The sequence below is a fragment of the Chrysochloris asiatica genome, unplaced genomic scaffold, assembly GCF_000296735.1.
Source record: "Chrysochloris asiatica unplaced genomic scaffold, ChrAsi1.0 scaffold00010, whole genome shotgun sequence".
Lineage (NCBI taxonomy): Eukaryota > Metazoa > Chordata > Mammalia > Afrosoricida > Chrysochloridae > Chrysochloris > Chrysochloris asiatica.
Genome location: NW_006408528.1, coordinates 15,498,497 through 15,522,827, shown reverse-complemented (window position 1 = coordinate 15,522,827; position 24,331 = coordinate 15,498,497). Strand labels below are relative to the sequence as shown.

Genomic DNA, 24,331 nt, shown 5'->3' with positions numbered 1-24,331 from the left:
AGAGCTTGCTTTGCAGCATAGAGATGCTAAAGCAAATGGAAGAAATGAGGAAGTAAAGAGCTGAACAGATATTTTCAAAGGTCAGCTTAAGAAGAGAGAGTCAAGTATTATGATGAAATGTGCAAAAACCAATAGAAAACCAAAAGGGAAGGACACACTCAGCATTTCTCAAGCAGAAAAGAACTGGGAGAAAAAAACAAAAAAAATCAAGCCTTGACTTGCAACATTGAAGGCTATGGACAAAATATTCCATGATACAAAAAGCATCAAAAGAAGATGAAAGGTATACACAGAGTCATTGTACCCAAATTTAAAAGGATGTTCAAACATTTTAAGAGGTAGCATTTGATCAAGAATCGATGGTACTGAAGGAAGAAGTCCAGGCTTCATTATAGGCATTGGAGAAAAACACGCCTACAGAAATTGATGGAATACAAAATGAAATCTTTCAAAAAATTGTAATCTTTCTACAAACTTATGAAGCACTGGTGACATTTATTCATCTACGCCAAGAAATTTGGAAGGCAGCTGCTTTGTGGCCAACTGATTAGATGAGGCCCATATATCTGCAGATTCCAATGAGAGGTGACCCACAATTAGCATAACATAGGCAACAAGGACAATGTGCTACATCCTATTTTGGTAAGTAGCAGCTGGGATATTCTTAAAAGCACATGAGCAATCATCTAAGCTGCAACTATTGGTCTCTCCATGTGCATAGAAAGAAGACTTATGAAACTTGAAGATGCTAGAAATCAACTAGGCCAGTATACCAATGGGATTTGTAAACATCAATCACTATGACTCTGAGACCAGAAAAACTACTTGGACCAGGCAGTGTTTTGTTCTGTTGTGGGTAGGAGTAGACTCAACTGGCATCTTAACAACAACAACTTCACCCATAAGGCATTAATTTGCAATGTCTTGTTTACATTCTTACTGTCTATTTATATAAAAGCTTTATCTATAATAAAAAATTCTAAGTAAATTTTGTCACATGTTGTCTCATGATCTTATCTCTTGTTTCAAAGAAAAGCAAAATCTGCTTCATGCCAAAAGAAATTTTACAGAAGAGATCTTTATAACATATAGACATGTGATTCTGGTTTTGTTTCTTTCTTTCCCAGAAAACTCAGAAACAATTCTTTAATGATGACTACAAATGACAATAATTTCTTCTTTGTTAAGATCACATGATAGAATCAGATGAGAGCTATCCTCAAGACATATGTGCTGGGGTATAACTGAATATATTCATTGTTGGTAGAGAATGTGGGAGTAGGCATTTTCCTTCCCACCACAGGAAAGTCCTTTCTGTTGTAACTTGTACACCAGTAAGTTCTGTATCTTTCATAGTTGAACTTAGTATGCTTACTTGCCCTAGCTTATATTATTTCAGTTTCTGTGATCTACTAGGCAAAAATCTCCACAGATGGCATCAAAACATGGATGGACTTTTACTTGAGCCAGTGACAGTGACCTTCTCTCCTCTTTGTATTAAGATAGAATGTTCTACTATGTAACTTCTCTGCCCTCTGAGCTGACAAAAAAACAATTAACAACAACAACAAAAAAAACCTTTCTTCTCTAAAGCAGTTCTTTAAAGATTTGTTGTCAAAATATTTCTTGGCCACCAAAATCCATTTCTGCCAAGAGAACAGCTCAAATTAATCTCACATAGTCCTGGTGTGGCGCTGTGGATCAGTGTGCTAGTTGGCTTGAACTGCAAGGTAGGTAGTTCAGGCTCACCAGTTGTACCTTGGAAACCCTATACAGGATCACTATGGGTTGGAATTGACTCGATGGCACTTAACAACAACAGTGGCCATTTCTGTACTCTTATCAGCTCAGATTTTCCTGTAGTCTCTTTATAACCACTATCTCCATTGGAAACAGCTTGCGTAAAATTCTAAAATCATTGTCCAATATATTTTAGAGTTAGTCACTGAAATTGACTGACAGGAATATTCTAAATAATAACATGGAGTTTTTTAGTACGCAGTTATGTGTAAAAGTATTCCTCCAAAACCATGTTTGTTGTTAGATGCCATCGAGTCGGTACCGACTCATAGTGCCCTTACGCACAGCAGAACGAAACACTGCCCGATCCTGGGCCAACCTCAGTACTGTTGCCACCCTTGAGTCTATTTATGCTGCCACTTGGCCAGTCCATTTCGTTGTGGGTTCTTCCTCTTTTCCTCTGACCCTCTACGTTACCAAACATGATATCATTCTCCAGCGACTGGTCCTTCCTGTCTGAAGTATGAGAGACAAAGTTTAAGTTTGGCCATCTTGGCCTCCAAGGAGCAACTCTGGCTGCACTTCTTCCAAAACTGATCTGTTGGTTCTTTTGGCAGCCCATGGCACTTTCAATATTCTCCTCCAACACCACAACTCAAAAGCATCAGTTTTTCTACGGTCTTCCTTATTCACTGTCTAGCTTTCACATCCATACGAGGTTATTGAAAATACCATGGCTTGGGTCCGGTGCACCTTAGTCCTCAAGCTGACATCTTTGCTCTTCAACACTTTAAAAAGGTCTTGTGCAGCAGATTTGCTTAATGCAATATGTCGTTTGATTTCTTGACTGCTGCTTCTGTGAATGTTGATAGTTGACCCAAGAAGAATGAAGTCCTTGACAACTTCAATCTTTTCTCCATTGATAAGAATGTTGTTTATTGGTCCAGTGGTGCAGATTTGTGTTTTCCTAACATTGAGATATAATCCATACTGAAGGCTGTGCTCTTTGATCTTCATCAGTAAATGTTTTAAGTCCTCTTCACTTTCAGCAAGCAAGGTTGTATCATCTGCATATCGCAGGTTGTTAATGAGTCTTCCTCCAATCCCGATGCCACGTTTTTCTTCATAGAACCCAGCTTCTCGGATTATTTGCTCAGCATACATGTTGAATAAGTATGGTGAAAGAATACAACCTTGTCGCACACCTTTCTTAATTTTTAAACCATTCATTTAGTTACTAAAACCTTATGAATAGCAGAGAAACACTCCAAAACCATAGAAAACTTTATAAAAATGTAAAATTACTGTTTCTTGATTTATCTTCCATGTAGGTCTGTGTACTTATGGTGTTTCCATAAGCATTAGACTATCTACAAGGTTGGCATATCAAACTCCTTGGAAACTCTACACAGGATCACTATGACTCAGATCCACTCAACAGTACTTAACAACAATCAACTCTGCCCTGAAGAATTCTGTGCTGTTTAATTTTGTTAGGTGCTGTCGAGTTGGTTCTGACTGATAGTGAACCTGTATAGGATTTCTGAGGAGTGACTAATGGGTTTGAACCACAGACCTTGTGGTTAGCAATCTAGTGCCTATCTTACAGTGTTACACATATATTGTTCTTGTTATGTGCCATCAAGTTGATTCCAACTCATAGCAACCTTGTGTAGGCATTTTGAGGATGGCAATATTCGGGAGTAGAAAGCCTTATTTTTCTCCTTCAGAGTGACTGGTGGGTTCAAACCTCCAACCTTGTGGTATGAAGTCCAGTGCTTATCCTATGCAACCACAGCTCTTTAATTTTTTGTTTTTTTTGTCTTTAAGGTTTTTATTGTGGATTGAGTAAAAGTTTACAGGGCAGATCATCAGTTTGACATTCAACAAAACATACACCTTGTTTCATTACAATGATTTTATAATCCCCTCCGTGTACCAGCAGTGAACACTTCTTTTTTAAGCACTAAGGCATATATAATAATTTACACCACCAAAGGGCACATTCTGCAAGTTTGCCTCCTGGCTGCCATCTCTTAGTCCCTCTCTTCCCATGAATCTGGTGTCCTCAGCAACTCCCTCTCTCCACGTCCCCATCTCTGTCCTCATCTCTGGTGTCGCTGCTTCTCTGGATAAGGTCTCTCATTCCACTTGTGCTCTTCTCCCTTAATGACCCTAGGGTCCTCTGTTTCTGGACTGTAAGATTAATCACTACCCTGTTACTGTTACAAAACTTCTACCTTTACAATTGTGACAGTTGCAGTTAGTCATGATGATAATTATTCACTATTGAATCATAAGAATCTTATCTCCAACTCTTATAACCAAACCCATGTAGACAAGATGAAAACTATTCAGTGGGGACTCTTTTCTTTCCTCACACACTATTAAACTAAGCTCCCTCTTGAAACCAAGCCAGTCACTTGGTGCTTTTATTGCCCCCTCATTTTAGGTAGCCAATATCTAAGTTGCCCGTCCCTATCTACCCTGTGTACACAGGGGATAGCATTGATATTTGACGTGAAGGCTCCTTCCTTCTCTGTTGGTATTTAGAGTTACTACCTCAATGAGTATAGGTCAAGTTTATCAAATTGTAGCAATTTACCCTTGTTTCCTGTATCCAAAATTGTTTTGTTCCTTTTTTAAAAAAAAAATCTTCCTCTAGTCAAGTTCTGATTATCAAGCCATCAAGGCTAGGGGTACTGGCTGCAACTTTGGATGTTCTTTTGCGACCCCTCCCCTCTCACTTCATATCAGCTGGATGCTTCACCCACTCTTCGATTCATACCATGTCAAAATGGCATTTTGGACTTCCTTGAGGGACTTTAATGGTGTTCCTATTAAATATTGTTTGTGTTTGGGAAACGAAAAGCCACCTGAAAGGACAAGATCAGGGCCATAGAGTGGATGGGGTAAGCGTTCCCAACAATAGGACAACCCTTGCTATGCTCAAAGAATGAGCAGATGCATTGTAGTGATGGGAGAAACTCCTCAATGCAACGTTTTTGTCCTTCTCACCAGTGCAGTTTTCATAATTATCCCACGATTGTTCTGCATCCTTTCAGAAAATCTTATCAAGATGACCCCTTTGGGATCCCCCAAAATAGTTACCATAACCTTCTGAGCAGACCTCTCTGCCTTGAATTTAACTAGCATAATATTTCCTCTAAAAGCTACTGTTTTGTTTGGATTTTGCTCTCTGGATCATTGTTAAAACTATGAAATTACAATTAAAATTATTCCATAAAATTATCTTCATTAGCTTCAATCTTACTTAGAAGACTGATGGAAAGATCCACTCTTTGAGCTAACTGATCTTTAAACAACTTTTTTGGTACCCTTCCAGCTGAAAGCTTGTTGAGGCCAAATTGTTCCCTTAAAATTGAAAATGCCAAACCATGTGAAATCCCACCTTCAGTAGCTGTCATATCAGTGGTAGTTCTACAGTCAACTTCCACTCGTTTCTGGACTTCAACCACTTCGACGTTGATGGTCTTCCCTCTCTTGGTTCATTTCTGAGTTCTTCTTGGTCTGCCTTAAGACACTTGATCCATCTAAAAACAGTTCATTTATTTGGGGCAGTATTCCCATAAACCTGTTGCAAAACTTTAGTGATTTGGGAAGATGTCCACTTCAAATTTGTTTATTTTAGAATGTTAGCCCTGACCTCAAAAATTTTTTCATGGCACAAAAAGTAGTAGTTTTTTTTTAAGCACCCTAACAAGACCTAGACAAATGTATTACTGCGTACTTGTCTGCAGCCATCACCTGATTGCAGAGACATGTTTAAACATGTTTTGTTTGGAATAAACTTATGCAATGTATGATCTAGAACTCTAGTAGCAATGTGTTTTTATTTAAACCCTCAAATACCACCTAGCCATGGAGCATTTATTGAAACTATGCAAAGAGGCATTAAAATAGTATTAGCACCCACTAAAGAGCCCTGGTGTGGTGCTGTAAGATGAGCACTAGACTACTCACTACAAGGTCAGAAGTTCAAACCTAGTAGCTGCTCCTTCGAAATCCTGTACAAGGTCACTGTAAGTCAGAACTAACTCAAAGGCATTTAACAACCAACAACAACCACCACTGCCACCACTGAAACAAAATTTCATCCCTGATAGGACTGTGCACACTAGCTCACTAGTGCAAGCCCAGAAACCTTATACAGGGTCGCTATGAGTGGAAACTGACTCAACAACACTTAACAATGATAACATTCCTTTTTTGGGGTCCTGGCATGGTGCTGTAAGATAAGCACTGGACTGTTAACTGCCAGGTCAGCTGTTCAAACCTACCAACTGACTCTACAGCACTTAACAGCACTCTCCGTTACGATCATGTGTCTTAATTGAGTTAAGACAGTAATTCCATGCTCCATCTCCCTCCAGACTCCATAGACAAGGGCAAAGCTCTCCAAAAGCCGTCTGAGCAAAATACAGTTATTCTTACTTGTAGACCACATCTTCTCTTCTTGCAAAATCAGTCTCAGACCTAAATATCAAAGTCCTGTCAACTAACAGAACATTCCAGAGCTCTTCGAAGGCCCAGACTTAGAAACATAATAGTATTTATTTGGTAGAGTTTGATCATAAGACCTTGTTAAAATGTCATGATTATTGTATGCAGAAATAACATACCCATTTGTACTACATTGACTAGTGAGTGGCCCCACAATTCATGTCCTTCCTGGAACCCCAGAATGTGACTTTATTTGTAAATACGGTCTTTGCAGATGTAGATAGTATAGATGTGGTCATAGTGGAACAGAGTAGAAAGTGCCATTGAGCCGGTTCTAACTCATAGTGACTTGCATTCCAGTGCATTATCCCGCAGCACCACACCAGGACTCCATAAAGACACTGTTGTTGTCGATAGGTGTCGTCGAGTCAGTTCCGACTCACAGCAGCCCTGTATAGGTTTGCCAAGGATCAGCTGGTGAGCGTGAACCACTAACCTTGCAGCGCAAGCCAACTTTGCAGTCCAGCACATTAACCCACAATGCTCACCAGGACTCCATGAAAACACTTTGTTGTTAAGTGCCATTGAGTCAGATCTGACCCATAGCGATCCTGTACAGGGTTACCAAGGAGTAGCTAGTGTCTGTATTTGGACAGGATTATGGATTTTAGATTAGGAGTCCTGGTGTGGCACTGTAGGATATGCACTGGACTGCTAACCAGGTCATTGGTTCAAACCACCAGTCACCAGCCCCTCCTTGGAAACCTTGTCCAGGATTGCTTGAGTCTGACATCACACAACCCAACAACAAAAGGATTTTAGATTAGACAACCTTTTTTTTTTGCTTTTTTTCTTTCTGATCTTTTACTAGGGAACTTTTTTTCTGAAAGAACCCAAGCTATTGGTGTTTCTAGCTAAGTTTCACCTGTCTAATTGCCAGAATTCCTCCCCCATTCATTTATTGAAGATGTATTCTCAACAACAGGTGCCAGGACCTTCTGAGTACTTGTCACCACCATTGGTCTCTTGGTTAAGATTTTCTTGAAGAATTTAGTTTTCCAGTATGCACAAAATATTTCAGTATTGTCCTTACTCTTTTCACAGTAACTTCTGTCCCTACTGCTACATAATCAAGATTGTCTGTCACCTACATTATATATTACCTGGTGCAGTGATTAGGCACTAATTGTTGCTAACCGAAAGGTTGGTAGTTTGAACCCACAAGCCACGAGTCACAGGAGGAAAATACAGCGATCTGATTTTGTAAAACCTTGTCAGTCCTATGAGTCAGAATCAACTCAACTGCATCAGATTTCATGTTTTGGTTTACTAGGTCTGGTTGTATCGGCATTGCAACATTTTGGAGAAGTCCTGAGTTATTTTTCCAGATGCCTTAGTTTTCAAAGATATTTAACTATATTAACAAACAACTTTTCACTCTTTTTCTAATTTATAGTCCTTACTCTAGCATCTTCTTTATTTATAAGCTTCTCCTCTTAGATCCCTCTTAGTGCTAGGTTGGACACTAGTAGAAACTGTGCTAACCAGGTATGACACCCAGAAATAACCTTATCAATTGGCCAGCACTTGATAAAGCCAGCACCTGTGTCCTTCTGTGAGATTCTGGAAAAGAAACCCTTCTTTTGCTATCTAATGCAACACAGCTCTGGGGAACCATCCAAGCACACTGAAAAACAGTAATGGCCTTTTGAATAAGTAACTTTGTATTTTTTTCATAGTCTGGTTGAAAACACTCAATTTTTTATTCCTTGCCCCATGATTATTTTCTTTTTCTGTCAGAAAATGTTTGACATCAGAGCCAGTCATATTGGTATTGAGTTTTCTAGGGAAGAAAAAATATTCAATATGCTGTGTTATCTTGAATGGAAAGAAACTCTGAAACTTAGTGAAAATAATTTGTTTCACTGATTTGTTTTATTTTAGAGTCTTGAGACTTTTAATGAATCCTAAGAAGAAATCTAGATTTTGTATTCCCACACGTATTCTCTAACACCATATGGAAACACTGTTCCTAGATTTGTAGTCAGTGAGTGTATTTCTTACTCTAGTATGTGTGCCAAATTAAAATGAGCAGTTATTAAATATATACTTTACAGTTTGGGAAAGCAGAAATGGATTTCTTATGTCTATAAATCTAGGGAGCGCAGAGGTTCCATACAATAAACACTGGACTGGGAATCACAAGGTCTGCTGTTCATGCCCACCACCGCTTTGCAGGAGAAAAATGATCTTTCTATTCCCACAAAGATTTAAAAGGCCTCAGAAACCATATACCGGGTCGCTGTGAATCAGACCCAACACAACAACAAAGTAAATCTACGGATCCCTGGTGTTAAGCGCTCAGCTGTTAACTGGGAGGTTGGAGATTCAAACTCATCCAGCAGCTCTAGGGTAACAAGACTTGACAATCAGTTTCCATAGAGATTGCAGCCAAGTAAACTCTGTGGGTCCGTTTTTTGGGCCACTGTGAGTCAGAGTCAACTTGAAAGTACCAGACAAAAACAGTAAACTGACTCTAATGTATCTACATCTATTTTAAATAACCCAATATTTTCTGACTGTCTGTTAAGTTACTAGGAACTTTATAAAAACCGTTATGGAAAAGATTTTCTAAATGCCAAGTTAGATGATAAGTCAAAAATGTAAGAAACAAAATCATTCTTTCAAGGTAATTGGGACATTCTTAACACAGTGAAATATTACCTATTAGTTTGTAAGACTCTGCTTGAGTTACTTAGCATGTCTTTTTAACAAACGTAAACTTTGCAAATAATATTTTTGTTTAAAATGATGATGATGATGATGATGATTATGACAACAATGATGATAATGGCTCCAGATTGCCTTCATATGGAATTAAAATAAGCAATTTATAATGGCTTTAAGCCTTAATGTTTAGCATTTTATATAGCTGTAGAAGAGAATATATAATTAAGTTGTAAATGATAAATTTATACAGTGTGTCAAATTTCAATGAATTAGAAAATCAAGATGTATTAAAAATCTTAAAAGTAAATTGTAATATGAAGATTGCAGAAATTAAAAATGTTTGTCACCTATGTATTTACCACAAGTTTAAAAAAAATTTTTTTTCTTAAGAAAATAAATGTTTTGTACTAGCTGTTAGTTGGGCATCCTAAGAGGTGAAAACATAAGAATGTGACTTAAACAGTCCCTCTCAAACTTCAAATTGCAGAAGAGCCTTCTGAAGGTTTTGATAACCTCTCAATGGGCTTGTTCTCCATGTCTCCCAAGCTCTAAGGTGACAGATTCTGCTAGCCAGAACACCCTAAGAGCCACAAGAATTTAAAGTGTTAGTGAGGGCAGAAATGAGTTGACAATGTTTTATCTACCACTCTTAGAGCATGCAAAACCATGTTATAAATGCTGATAATCTATTTGGAACTTTTAAAATATATCAAAGAATATACTGTTTAAACACAAACACACACACACAAAAAAACCTAGTCTGGTGGAGTGCAGTTTTGGAATCACATCTTCAGTTCCTCTGTTGAGATGCTTCATCTCTTAGTAATCACCGTGCCTTAATTTTCTCCACTTTAAACTTGAAGGAGTGCCGCCCACCACCTATCGTTTTTCCCCTCGATATTAATAGAGAATATTTTTAAATTGCTTCCTTTCTGCTTTCCTCCACAGGGAGTGCCTTGGTGAGGCACATGAGCCTTGTGACTGCCAAACATGGAAAAACTGGCTACAAAAAATAACTGAAATGAAACCAGAAGAACGTAAGAGAAATTATACATAGCTATGTTACATATTTCCTAATGAAATTCAAAAGATAATGTGCGCATATTCATTATAGTCTTCACTTAAAGGCTTTCAAGTTAATTAATGCTCGAGCTGCCCTGTATAATATGACCCCTCTGAACAACAGCCTTTTGGAGATCACAGTTTTTACAAGGGGGAATCATAGACTGGCCCCATGTTTCTAAAGGACTTATTTTCCTGCCTAAGATAAACAAGGTAAACCAAATCACAGTTAAGCCTTGTTACTTCAAATCTTCCTATAGTTAATTGGTGAGCAGCCTGGGATTCTCTAATTCAAACTCCTGCCCTTAACCACTTAATTCACCTTCGACTAGATTCCTGCTCCTTTCCAAGGTGGCTTTTTTCTGCCACCTCAGTTAGTGTGCCTAGATAGAACATAAAGCTCATTTTAATATTCATCTAAATGAAATATAAAGAGGAAATTAGAAAATATGCTGAGATCTGTTCCAATAATTAATTTCATATAGAGTCAAATAATGTTATTAAACTCTGAAATGACATTTATTGTATCTAATCCAAACAAGAAACAGTAATGATTGTATTTTGCATAAAATGATGGTAAATTTATAAAATTTTCAGACCAACTTTTTCGTAGTACTTAATAGTAAAATAAATGATCATTGAATGGAATTCAAATAGTCTTTTTAAGAATGTAGTCTATAGAAGAACTATGTTTTCACTTGCATATATGTTGACTAATAACGCTTAGATTTTGTTATATTCTAACACTTGATTAAATAAAATAAAGTTAATACTTCTTAAAAAGACCTAAACATACTAAATTCTTAAGAAAAGACAATGAATATATAATTAACATATACTGAAGTGAAGGGAAGAGTGTGAAGTCAGTAGGGATGATGAAGACTCACCAGGTAAACTAAAGAGAGATAAGGGATTAAGTGCACTATGTGCAAAGGGACAGATAGATCAAATAAGAACATTCAGAGAATTGAAAGTGAAGGCATTTTGCAGAACAGGGTTTTATTGTATGAATAGCTATTTCCCAAACACTATTTACTTTATGCAATCTTGTAGAACGACAACACAGTCCATTAGAATGCACTTAGGAACAAGCTTTCTCTCCAGGGGTGGGGGAAAAACCTTCTATGTTGCAGGCCACACAGCTGCTTTGTTTTAATGTCTGTGTGCTGTATTTATTAAAACAATGGACAATAAAGGTCACAAGAATATGGTAGCATCTGAGCTAAAAATAGCATTGATGCTGAAAGGAGGAGAAAGACCACTACATTTAAACAAAAATTAAAATTTCAAATGTAACTGTTTTGTGGCAATATGCTTTATAAATGGTGTTAGCTCCACAAACTGAGTGACAAAAGTCATTTATTTTTACAATTAGTAGCTTGACCTTATTTTTCTTACTAGTTTTCTAGAACAGCTAATAACAAAGTACCAAACTGAATGGATTATAAAGACAAATTTATTTTCTTACAGTTCTGAAGGCTAGTAATTTGAAGTTGGTTGTCGGCAGAACAATGGTGTTTAAAATTTCTGTGGGAAGATCCTTTCCTGTCTTGGGGTTTCTGGTAGTCCCAAGTATACCTTGACTTGAAACTATGATATAAGTTCTTTGTCTCTCCTTCTGTCCTTCTGTGTCTGCTCCTCTTTCATAAGAACACCATTCCAATGGAATTAGGATGCACCCTAGTCCAGAATTTGTTGTTGTTAAGTGCTGTCGAGTCAGTTCTGACTCATAGCAACCCTGTATAAGGTTTCCAAGGAGCAGCTGATGAGCTTGAACTGCTGACCTTGCAGTTCACACTGACCTACAGTCCAGCACATTAACCCACAGCGCCACAACTGAACTACCTTACATTAATTTAACTGCTAACATCTTCAAAGACCCTACTTCAAATGAGGTCACTTTCATAGGTACCAGGGATTAGGACTTCACTTTTTCTTTTAGAGAATAATTCAGTCTATAACATAGCCAAAACGATAGTAATTTCCTTCTGAAGCTCCCTTCCTACACTAAACTATCTGAGCATTCTTCCAGCCATGTTCTCCAGAGTGAGTTTAGAACTACATGAGCAGTCTACTGCTGCTGTTGTTTCTCTTTGCTGTTAATTCCACAAACTACTGATCTGTTGTTGATACAGATTAAGTATCTTGAACATTCAAAGTTTCTTATATTAAGACAGCCCTATCCCCCTCTACTGCTGGCCACCACCTCCTCAGGACCAATCAACTCAAACTTTTGTCTTAGGGAGAAAAAAAACCCTCTCCAACTGTTAAAATAAAGCAAAAGGATTTATTAAAAGCACATGAACATCCAAATAGGGAAACATAGAATTCCAGCATGTGGAGAGCATGAATCTGAGGAGCAGCTGTTTCTTAAGGATAGATATAGACTGGATTCATCTAAGAGGACATGCCCTGGTAAATTCTTTGTGTAGCAGCCTTTTTGCATACTGGTTAATCTACTTTCAACCACATTCTTATTGAGGGCAAGCTGCTCTTCCTTTGTTTGCCTACCAACAGGCATGGGACACCTTCTCAGAAACAGAAGTAGAATTTAGGACAAATTGAGTTCTAGTCAGACCTTGTGAAAGCCATTTTAGTTATGTTAAACACCCCAGATTTTGAAGTGGTTGCTATTATTAGGTGACATGACAGCGACGTCAGGTTGGTTCCAACTCATAGTGACCTTATGCGCAACAGAACAAAACACTGCCCGATCCTGTTCTAACCTCACAGTCCTCATTATGCTTGAACCCATTGCTGCCACTGTGCCAGTCTGTATCATTGGGGTATTCCTCTTTTTTGATGACTCTCCACTTTGTTGTTGTTGTTGTTAGGTGCCATCAAATCAGTACCAACTCAAAGCAACCCTGTGTACAACAGAACAAAACACTGCCCTGTCCTGTGCCAACCTCACAATCATTGCTACATTTGAACCCATTATTGCTGCCACTATGCCAGTCCATCTCATTGGGGTCTTCCACTTTTTCTCTGGCCCTCCACCTTATCAAACATGGTATCCTTCTTCAGGGACTGGTCCCTTCTGATAATATGTCTGAAGTATGAGAGACGAAGTCTGACAGTCCTGACATCGAGGGAGCCTTCTGGCTGTGCTTCTTCCAACTCAGATTGGTTTGTTCTTTTGGCAGTCTGTGGTACTTTTAACATTCTCCAACACTATAACTCAAATGCATCAATTCTTCTACAGTCTTCCTTATTCACTGTCCAACTTTCACCTGCATATGAGGTTATTAAAAATACCATGGCTGGGATCAGGCATACCTTAGTCCTCAAACTGACATCTTTGCTCTTCAACACTTTAAAGATGTCTTGTGCGGCAGATGTGCCCAGTGCAATACATTGCTTGATTTCTTGACTGCTGCTTCCATGAGGGTTGATGGTGGATCCAAGCAAAACGAAGTCTTTGATGACTTCAGTCTTTTTCCCCATTTGTCATGATGTTATTTATTGGTCTATTGTTGTTGTTAAGTGCCATCGAATTGATTCCAACCCATAGTGATCCTGTACAGGGTTTCCAAGGCTGTAAATCTTGAAGGGAGTAGAAAGCCTCATCTTTCTCCCGCGAAGTGGCTGCTAGTTTCGAACTGCTGACCTTAAGGTTCACAGCCCAATTCGTAACCACTACGATTCCAAAGCTCTTTATTTATTGGTCTAGTGGTGAGGATTTTTATTTTCTTTACGTTGAGATGCAGCACATACCAAAGGCCGTGGTCTGTGCTCTTCATCAATAAGTATTTTAAGTCCTCTTTGCTTTCAGCAATCAAGGTTGTATAATTTGCATATCACAGGTTGTTAATGAGTCTTCCTCCAATCCTAATGCCACATTCTTCTTCATATAATCCAGCTTCTCGGATTATTAGCTCAGCGTACAGATTGAATAAGTATGGTGAAAGAATACAACCCTGGCACACGCCTTTCCCAATTTTAAACCATTCACTTACCCCTTGTTCTGTTAGAATGACTGTATCTTGTTCTGTACTGGTTTCTCATGAGCACAATTAAGTGTTCCAGAATACTCATTCTCCACAATGTTGTCCATAGCTTGTTGTGAATCAAAAGCCTTTGCATGGTCAATAAGTCACATTTTGGAGTACAATTTACACATTCCCTGAAAGTCTCTTACACATTAGACTGTGATAGCAGTCTGCATCAGAAAGTCCTAATAGAACATGCTGGTGACCTTCTGGCACCTTCTGTCTTGACTAACCACAGGGCAAATATTCATTAGTTACGGGCATGAATCTATGTACAGGATAGCAGCTTACAAGAAGCAGAAGCTAAAGCAGGAGACTAGCCCTGGATCACCCATTTTACTTGCATCAAATGTCCTATAATTTGGCCTCCACAGGACTTTGAAACTTCAAAACTCAGAGGATCTGATTTATCTGCTTTTTGGAAACCGAAGTTAGCTCCTTACCCCCTCTTTTGAGAACGTCTGCATGCTATCAGGACTTTAATTGGATGGAACACTCTGAGTAATTCTGTTGTAGTTTTTGACATTTCTTTCAATAAAAGAAGAGTACATTTAGAGTTAGAAACAAAACAAAACTAATTTGATTACCACCATTCTCACAAGAAAAATTGATTGTTTATTTATGCATCTAGAACTCTCTCCAGACCTTTCTCCATTAATAAGTAGAGTGTAAAATCTAGAATATTTTAAAAGCATGGCATTTTAAGATTGCAGTTCTGATATTATAGTAGATTAAATTGAGCTTAAGATAACAAAGAATATAACATTAGTGTGGGGATAGAGGATGGAAGAAGATTGAGGCTAGAAAAGGGCCAAATCATGGAGAGCTTAGGAGTCCTGGTGGCAGTGTGGGATAAGCACTAAACCCTAACAACAAGGTTCCAGCCACTCAATGGGAGAAAGAAGAGACTTTCTGCTCCTTTAAAGATTTGCAACCTTAGAAACCCTATACAGGGTGGTTATGAGTCAGAATCAACTCGATGGTAGTGGACTGGATGGTTTGTAGACTTTGCTAAATGAATTTAATTTTTAACTTGTAGCCAATGGAGAGAAAGTAAAAGATTTAAGCAGATTAGTATTTTTAAAAGGTCACTGTGCAGAATACATACTGGGAATGGAAAGGACAAATTTGGAGAGATGGATTGACTTTCTCTGTGTTAATAGTCTAGGTAAGAGGTGTGGATGAGCCAAGGCAGTAAGAACTGGGAAGGGAGGAGGGTATCTGAGATCACACGCTTTCTTGAGTAACTCTGGGTAAATGACATAATTTACCAAGACAAAGAATAGCAGAATTTTGGGAAATATGGTGTCCTGGTGTGGCACTGTAGGATAAGCAGTGGACTACTAACCATAAGGTTGGTGGTTCAAACCCACCAGCTGCTCCTGGGAAACCCTACACAAGGTCACTATGAGTCAGAACTGACTCAGTGGCACTTAACTTAAATGATTAGTTTTAATAAAGTCTCATTTGACTAATCTTAAATTTATTCTAACTAATCATGAACTAAAAAGATATTGATACTTCAGTGCAATTTTCAATCTTTGTATTTGATGAAGAGCTTCATCATTTGTTGTAACTGACCTATTTAAGAAGTTATTTTCTAAAGTAATCATTTTTCTATAATTTTCTTTAATGTGATTTTTACACAAAGAGTAACATTGCTTTTAAAAACATTTTCAGTTGTTTTTTGTTCCCAGTTTATTTGTACACCTAGCTAGGGATAAATTTCTTTTAATCCAAGATTCATAAATAAGACTTTGGGACTGTAGTTCCTTAAAATTATGCTATTCAAAATGAAACAATTTAAAAATGTTGCCATAGAGCTTAATAGGAAAATAAGTACATGACTAAAATGACAGACAAAGTACAAAGAAAAGTTGGGGTTTTTTGTCCCCTGAGGATATACACTAAGCCATTTATTTTTGTGTTTGTGCTTCATATCTCAAAGTTGTGGGAGTTAGTGAAGCTTATGAGGATGCTGCCAATTGTCTCTGGTTGTTAACTAACTCCAAGCCTTGTGCTAACTGTAAGTCTCCAATACAGAAGAATGAAGGCTGCAATCACATGCAGTGTGCTAAGGTAAGAAATCAGGATTTTGTATGTTTTACAATTGAAATCTTAATTTAGTTTGATTGTTATTCCAAAGGAGAAATAATACAAGCATGATAATCTTGCTGGGTTTCAGATAGGTTCTAGGAGATTATATTATATATTCTTTGTTGAGTTATGTAAATGTTGATTTATATTACTAATTTTATTTTCACAGAGAGAGTTAAAAGTAAGGGTGGGGATTTGATGTGCTTTGGTCAGGAAGATCTTGGAATGTCTGAACCCACCTCTGCCTATCACCTCTAGTAGTGAGAATCCTAAAAGAATTGTGTGTGTGTATTCATTATTATGCATGTGTGTGTACACAATAACAAATGATAAGGTATACTGTGCTGTCGAGTCAGTTCCAGGTCACAGCAACCCTGTTGGGCTTGAATTGCTGACCTTGTGGTTCGCAGCCTAGTACTTATCCTTTGGAGCCACCACACGCTCAAATGATAAAGCACTACCATTTTATTAGCTGTTGTTATGAATTTGATGGTGTCCTGCAAAAATATATGTTGTACGGTGATGTATGAGTAGCTGCATGAATAGACTTGTAGGCTGAATTGGGTGTAGGAGGGAGAATGGGAGTATACTCACCAATATCTATCAGTTTGGCAGAGGATAATTGTACATTTGTATTCACATTTGTTACTTCTATATGCATGAATTGATAGAAGCATACAGACAGCAAAGATAAGAAATAATTAGACATGACCAAACATATTGAATGTGAGTCACTGGGCCTGGGAGCTCAGGACCATTGTCTTGGGGAATGCCAATGTCAATTAGCATAACATAGTCCATAGAGATCATGTTCTAAACCCTACTTCGGTGAGTATTGACTGAGGTCTTAAAAGATTGTTAGCTGCCATGTAAGTTACTGGTGGTCTCTTCCTGTCTGGAGGAAAGAAGAGTAATATAAAATCAAAGACTCAGGGAAAACAGTGAACTTACAGACTACACGAACACCAATCTCCATGGCCCTGAGATCAGAAGAACTAAATGGTGCCTGGCTACCACTACCAACTGCTCTGAAAGGAAACACATTAGAAAAATCTGTATAGAAATGGCAGAAAAATGTGGAACAAAACTCAAAATCATAAGACCAGGTTTACTGGATGACTAGAGACTTGTGGAATGCCCAAGACTATGACCTTTAGTCACCCTTCAGATCTGGAAATAAACTAACCCCCATAGTTCAATTTTCAGCCAAACAATAGACCAGTGTATAAGAGGAAGAATGACACAAGGGAGGTATACATACCCTAAAATAATCAACCATCTGAGATCAAAAGGAAAGCCTATATCCAAGGACAAATATCAGAAGGATTGGGAAAGATGGAAGAATGGAAACAGAAAACACAGGAAAGAAGTGGGATAAATGGTTGCAAAACTACGTGGCACCCTCCATTCTTGCCATAACCCTCTCTACTCCACCGGATTCGATGACCCATTGCAATGGCTACACAGAACTCATACACCATACTCAGAGTCATGGGTTTACTCGGGAAATTAACAGGTTACAATTTGTGGTCCGAAATTCTCAGGACATAGTTGTTCCAATCAGCTGCTGATAAATGCCCACAGGCCACACCACTCCACCAGAAGTCTCAGACTGAAGACACTCAGTTCTAGCTCCATGGGTCAGCAAACCTAGCCTCCCCCACTTAAGTGCCTGAGGCACCCCACTCTACAAGCAAGCCTCCTGCCCAAAGTCACTCACCTTTACTTGCTCTGTGGACTGGGAAGCCCACTGCTCTGTCACTTGTTCTGGTTCTTGGTTCTGCTGCTGCTGCTGCTGCTCTGATACTCCTCCGGTGTCCCAGCTTTCTGTTCCTGGGTCGAGGGGTTCAATGTGAAAGGATCTCAGAGTCCAAAGGACACTCCACTCTTGGCTCTTCTTTGATGGTAATGAGATTCCTTATCTTGTTTCTGAGATAGCTCATTTATAACCCACTTTAGAGTTCCAAGTTTTCACAATTGCAATTAACTGCTAACTTCCACAGCTAAATCATGTCATCCTGTCAGTATCTTTTCCCAGTTTCTTACGTAGGTGCAGCAGGGCAGAAGCATTGTTTGATGAAAGTTACAGACTATGGCTAGAAGAGACAGTAGATAATCCACTACGTCACGAGGGTGTTGCATTGTGGGGCTTGCAGTCAATGAGATAGAACAAATTGTGTATAAATTGTTGACTGGAAAACTGATATGCTCTATAAACATTCACCCAATTCACAATAAAAAGTAAAATGTATGTGTGTGTTACAAATCCTAACCTTCATGCCTGTGGTTGGTTATAATCCAGTTAGGAGTGGGCTATCTTTGTGATGTCTTTGAGACAAGATTAGTGTAGGATCAGGTCAGTCTCTTCTGAGCTATAAAAGAGGTTGAACAAGGAAGGCAGGAAAGCAGAGATGGGGAACCATCAATACTAAGCTAGGTGGAGAGCTCAAAGAACCAAGAAACAGAAGCTAAAGGGGCAAGGACTTCCTCTCAAAGCCTACAGAACAAGCCTTCTAGAGCTGTCATCCTGAATTTGGACTTCTAGCCTCCAAAACTGTGAGAAAATAAATTTCTGTTTGTTAAAGCCATCCACTTACAGTATTTCTGTTATAGCAGCGCTAGATACCTAAGAATTTGGTCCCAGTAGAGTGGGATGCTACTCCAACAGATACCTAAAATGTAGAAATGGTTTTGGAATTGGGTAATGAGTAGAAGCCGCAAGAGTTTTAAGGTGCCTAATAGTAAAAGCCTGGAGTCCTGATGTGGCACTGTGGTCTTGCATTGTGAGGATTGCTAACCACAGATCAGTAGTTCAAGCCCACCAACTGCTCCTTGGAAACCTTACACAGAGTCTCTATGAGTCAGCAGTGACTCAATGGCACTTAATAGCAACAACAACAGTAAAAGCCTAGATTACCTTGAAGAAACTGTTGGTGGAATTATGAGCATCAAAGGCAATTCGAGGAAGGGCTCAGAAGAAAGTGAGGAGAGCTATAGAGAAAGTTGAGACTTTACATATGGTGCCAGCAACCGAATGTTGCTAGAATTGTCATTAAATGTGCTTCTGGTGAGACTTTAAAAAAAACATGATGAATATGATTAGACAGTGGAAGAATGACGGTGCTTTTTATGCTATGGCAAAGAACTTGTATGAATTATGTTCAAATGTTTGGTGAAAGATAAAATTTAGAAGTCACGAACTTGGATATTTAACTGAGATTTCTAAGCAAAAATCTTAAGGCATGTGGCTTCTACTTGCCAATTATAGTAAAATGCAAGAAGTGCAAAATGAAAACAAAACTTAAAGATTTGGAAAATTCTGTTGTACAAAGTAAGGACATGTGCCCTAAAATTTTCACCAAGGACATGACTTTTGTTAAAGACAATAAACCTGTGACTGATGGATCTAACCAACTACCACAGCAGAAAATCCATCAGCTTAGACTAAAGGGGATAAAAAAAGAACTAAAGACTGCCTCTTGGAATTCTGTAGGCAGAAACAGGCCAAAGGAGCTACATTTGTTATCCTCTAAGAAAAGGAAGGAATCCTAGTATAATGCTGTCGGATAAGCACTGGGCTGCTAAACACAGGTCAGTGTTTTCAAACCCACCAGCCCCTCCTTGGAAATCCTATACAGGGTCTCTGTGAGTCGGAACCAACTCAACAGCACTTAACAACACCTACAAGAAAGAAAAGGACCATCCCTGAAGCAGCTTGCAATCAGAACTGCTGGAAGGAGCACTGGAAACAGCTTTCTCAGTGTCAAAGAGTGGAGCCATAGTCTCCTGGATCTCAGAGAATGGGGCCACAGCCACATGGGTTTAAAGAGTTGACTCTTCACCAGCTCATTTCAGTTCCAAAGTGTGGGGTTGCGTAAGGTGTGCCAGGAGAACAGGGCTGCTGCCTAAAGGTGAGAGGAATGGGACTGCCCTGTCCACTTGGCAGCAGAACAGGGCCTGCTGAGGATGGAGAGAGTTGGACTAGAATGGGGTCACTCAAAACCAAGATAGCAGAGTGGGTCTAGAAGGCAGAGCTGAAGCTCCAGACAAAGGGGCTGCCACATCAGATTCAGAGAGCAGGACCAACCCCCCGAGTATGGAGAGCAGGCAGCTTCCTAGATGGTCTCATAGAAGAAAGGATTCTTAGGATTGAAAGCTAATGTAAATTGTTCTTCTGGGTTTTAGACATGCAGGGTGCCTGTTTGTAATCCCTTGCTCCCAGATTTCTCCTATTTGTAATGAGAATATCTACCTTGTGCCTGTTCCACCATTATACTTTGGAAGTTGACAACTTGTAGTCGAGATTTAACAGGTTCACAGAAGAAGAGGAATTTTTCCCTAGTATATACCTTAAATCTCGCCCATGTTTAATTTAGATGTAGCCTCCTAAATTGTGAGAAAATAAATTTATGTTTGTAGCAGCACTAGATAACCCAGTTGTTGTTGTTAAATGCTATGGAGTCCGTTGCAACCCACAGCGACCCTGTATAGGGATTCCTAGGCTTTTAAAATCTTTCGTGGGAGCAGAAAGCCTCATCTTTCTCCCAATACTCACCTCTTATCTCTTGAGAAGCTGTCAGGGCCCACAGGCATCCCCCTAACTCCAAATCTAAATTTTGGTGTCTAACTAACCTTTTTCAGGAACACAATGATAAATCTTGATAGAAAGAGAGAGAAAATGAATAACAGAACTTTAAACTATAAAAGAATCCAAAATTACTTGAACTGTTGGAACCCCCAAGATTAGTCCCTGCATTGCTCATCAAAGCGTGAATTAAAACCTGTTCCCTGAGGTCACCTTGAAACCACGTAACAGTTTTAGCATAAAGAGTAAAGGTTGTGACCCTTTGTGTATTGCAGTTCTTTAAAGAAAAATAATAATCATCTATAAGACCAAAGGGTCAACAGTTATGATAGCAGAAATGGTTGGGGTGGGGAGAATGGGAGATTAAGTAAATGGAAGTGAAACAACTAGAACAAATAATAATGACACAATATGTTAAGAATATAACCAGTATCATTAACCATCCTGTTAGAAACTGTGGAGTGGGAGCTAATGGTATTACTATGTATATTTCCACCAAAAATTTAAAAACTGAAAGTTGCATTGGAGAGTACTTGTGTCCAGTCAAGCACAACCTGTTGCCTCATCCCTATGGCTCAACTTTCATCCAAACCATTGTTGTTAAGTGCCTTCAAGTAGGTTCTTGAATAGGGTTTCCAATGAGCAGCTGGTGAATTTGAACCGCTGATCTTATGGTTCAAACCGAACTTGCAGTCTGCTGTATTATCCCACAGCACCACATCAGGACTCCTGAAAATCAAGAAGAAATAGAAAATAGGACTAATGGAAATTGTAAGCACACAGAGGAAGTTGGAAAAGTGCATTACGTTGTGGGGATTGTAATCACTGCCATGACAAAAATATGTATGAATACTGATGAAAGGAAAACCAATTTACTCTGTAAACTTTCACCTGCATCACAATAAAAAGTTTAAATAAATAAAAAAAAAAAAGACCTTTTGGCCATTGGTCAATTCCAATTCATTGTTTATACCACACAGGAAAATAACTTCCACCCTGCCAGAATTCAGTGCACAGTTTACTGTATGATTGTATGTTGTAAAGGACTACATGAGTATGAAGGTTGTAATTCATCTCTATGCTCATGACATATCAAGTAGACAAAAGAATAAGTAAAAATATAGAACGCCTAAATACTGTAACTACTAGAGTATTATCAGATTGCTATTCAAACTGTGGGCTACTCTGTCTTTTCAAGAACCTGAGAAACATTCATGAAAAAATTGACCATTAAAGAAATCCTCAGTAACATTCTAGAAAATAAATTTAAAAGGGGAGTGAGGATGGAGAGTTAAAATGCATGATATAAGAAATAATGGGAATAATCAGAGAAATAAAATCAACTAAAATAACAGGTAGCTCAAATATCTTTTTACTTTAAAGCAATAGGCCCTGACATTTTAATCAAAGCTTAAAGGAGCCTTTCCAAAATTTTAAAAAAGCAGATGATTCCAATGTAATTTAACATCCTCTTTGGGAATTCAAAAAAAAAGGACAATTTCCTAATCATTTTATTAAATAAGCATAACTTTGACATGATTATAAAAGGTGAAACTAGCTTAATTCTCCTTATAACCATGCAGAAGTCATGAAGAAGATCTAAGAGATGGGGAGAAAAGATACTTAGACATTGTAAATAAGATCTTAAAGATAGGAAGGGAGGGAAAGAAAAGCAAACAATCCAGAAGAGCACAGTAAACAAGTAATTAGCCAAATATGTTTTTTTCCAGAACTGTAAGAATGGGTCAATATTAAGAAAGCTATTGTTATACCTCGTCTTATTAGTAGGTCCAAGGAAAAAAAGCATTTTTTTCATATGTGCTGAAAAGACATTTGATTTAAAAAAAAAAAAATTAACAGTATTCTTTATAAAGCACTCAAAGAAATAGAAGTCGATTCTTCTTTTAGTATGATAAAAATAAATCTACCCTGGTAGCCATCAAGGCAAGTGGTCAGGTGCCCTCAAGACAAACCTCTTTCCAAGACTAAAACTCAAGGTGAATACACAATCAGGCATGGTCTTGCTGCTGACCATGTTGGTCACCAATAAGGGGAAGTGGGGATAAAACAGCAAAAAAGTTGTGCGCTAAGTCCAACCACATTCAGTAGACTCCTGTGAACCTGGATTGAGACCTGGCTAACCAGCAGTATGACGAGACCTGGGGACTCCTCGACCCAGGGACAGGGACATGGTCCCAGAGGACTAGAGCAGAATGTGAAGTGCCCAGCTGATATGAAGTGAAAGGAGATGCACAAGAACACCTACACTTGCAGATAGTACCCATTTGACCTGGCTTCAATGGCTGGATGATCAGAACATTACTAGAGGAAGAAAGAAGAGGTTAAAAAAAGTAATCCACAACAATTTGACCTATGCTTGTGGGTGCAGTAGGACAAAGGAGTGAACAAATCTTTACAGTGAGGATCATTTCCACCCCCTTGGTATACAGGGGTCAACAAGGATGGGTATCTTAGACATTAGCTACCCAAAATGGGGGTGGCGGGCACTATAAAGGCACTAAGTGACTGGCTTACAAGCTTTCAATAGGGAACCTAGTTTCAGAGGGTACGGGGAAAGGTAGAATCTCCACTGAGTTGTTTCCAACCTCTCTGGATGGGACTGATAAAAGGTGATGGGGATAAGACTCCTGTGGTTCAATAGGGAATGATTGCTATCAGGACTGACTGTGAATGTTGGAAAGGTAAAGGTAGACTTTTTGTAACAAAAGGAGGGGAGTGGTTGATTTTACAGTCCAGGAGCAGAGATCCCTGGAACCATCAAGGGAGAAAAGCAAAGTGCAGGACCGTATCCAAAGAAGCAGTGATGCCAGGGATGGAGGTAGTGACGATGACATGGAGAGAAGGAGCGACTGGGGACTCTAGACTCAGGGAGGGAGAGGGACTGTGTGCTGGTGGCCGGTGGGCAGCGTGCGGAGTGTACCCTTAGGTTGTTTGATGATGCATGCATGGAATTGTAATCATTGCAATGAAACAAAATACGATAGGATAAATGGAAAGATAATGTTCTCCCTTGTAAACTGTCACCCAATTTACAATCAATAAATAAATCTACCTCAGTCGAAAGCCCAGCCTGATATTTAGTGGGGATATTAGAGACCTTCCCAATAACATTAAGAACAAGAGAAGGATGCTGTCCATAGTCAGTATGATTAGTTGGATTGGAGGCACCACTCAGCATAATCGGACAAGACAAAGGAAGTTATACTTAATGCAGTGGAGTCTATTTGGACTCATAGCAACTCTTTAGGGAAGACTAGAAGTGCCCTCATGGAATTCCCACAGTTGTAATTTTTATAGAAGCAGACTGCTACATCTTTCTCCCACTGAATGACTGGTGGATTCGAACTGACCACTTAACCACTGTGCTGTGAGGACCTACAAAGGCAAGAAGTGACTGGCTTATAAGCTTTCAAGAGGGAACCTAGAGCTAGGGGGCATGGAGGAAGGCAGAATCTTCAGTGAGTACTATCCAATCTGTCTAGGCGGAGCTGATGAAATGAAATGCAGATGGGTCACCTGTGCTACTACAGTGAGTAATTGTTACCAAGACTGATTGTGAGGGTTGGAAATGTAAGGGTAGACATTTTGTAGCAAGGAAGGGAGTGATTAATTCTCCAGTCTAGGAGCGGAGGTCTCTAGG

The 24,331-nt window shown here is 38.9% G+C and overlaps 1 protein-coding gene across 1 annotated transcript in view; it reads left to right on the top strand.

Annotated features, from left to right (window-relative positions):
* The window catches only part of ANKIB1 (ankyrin repeat and IBR domain containing 1), a 142,371-nt gene that overhangs the window by 103,835 nt on the left and 14,205 nt on the right, over window positions 1-24,331 (top strand). The window contains exons 9-10 of the mRNA XM_006834302.1: window positions 9,883-9,971; window positions 15,937-16,067. Of these exons, the coding sequence (XP_006834365.1) occupies window positions 9,883-9,971; window positions 15,937-16,067 (220 nt within the window). The remainder of the gene's footprint in view (window positions 1-9,882; window positions 9,972-15,936; window positions 16,068-24,331) is intronic.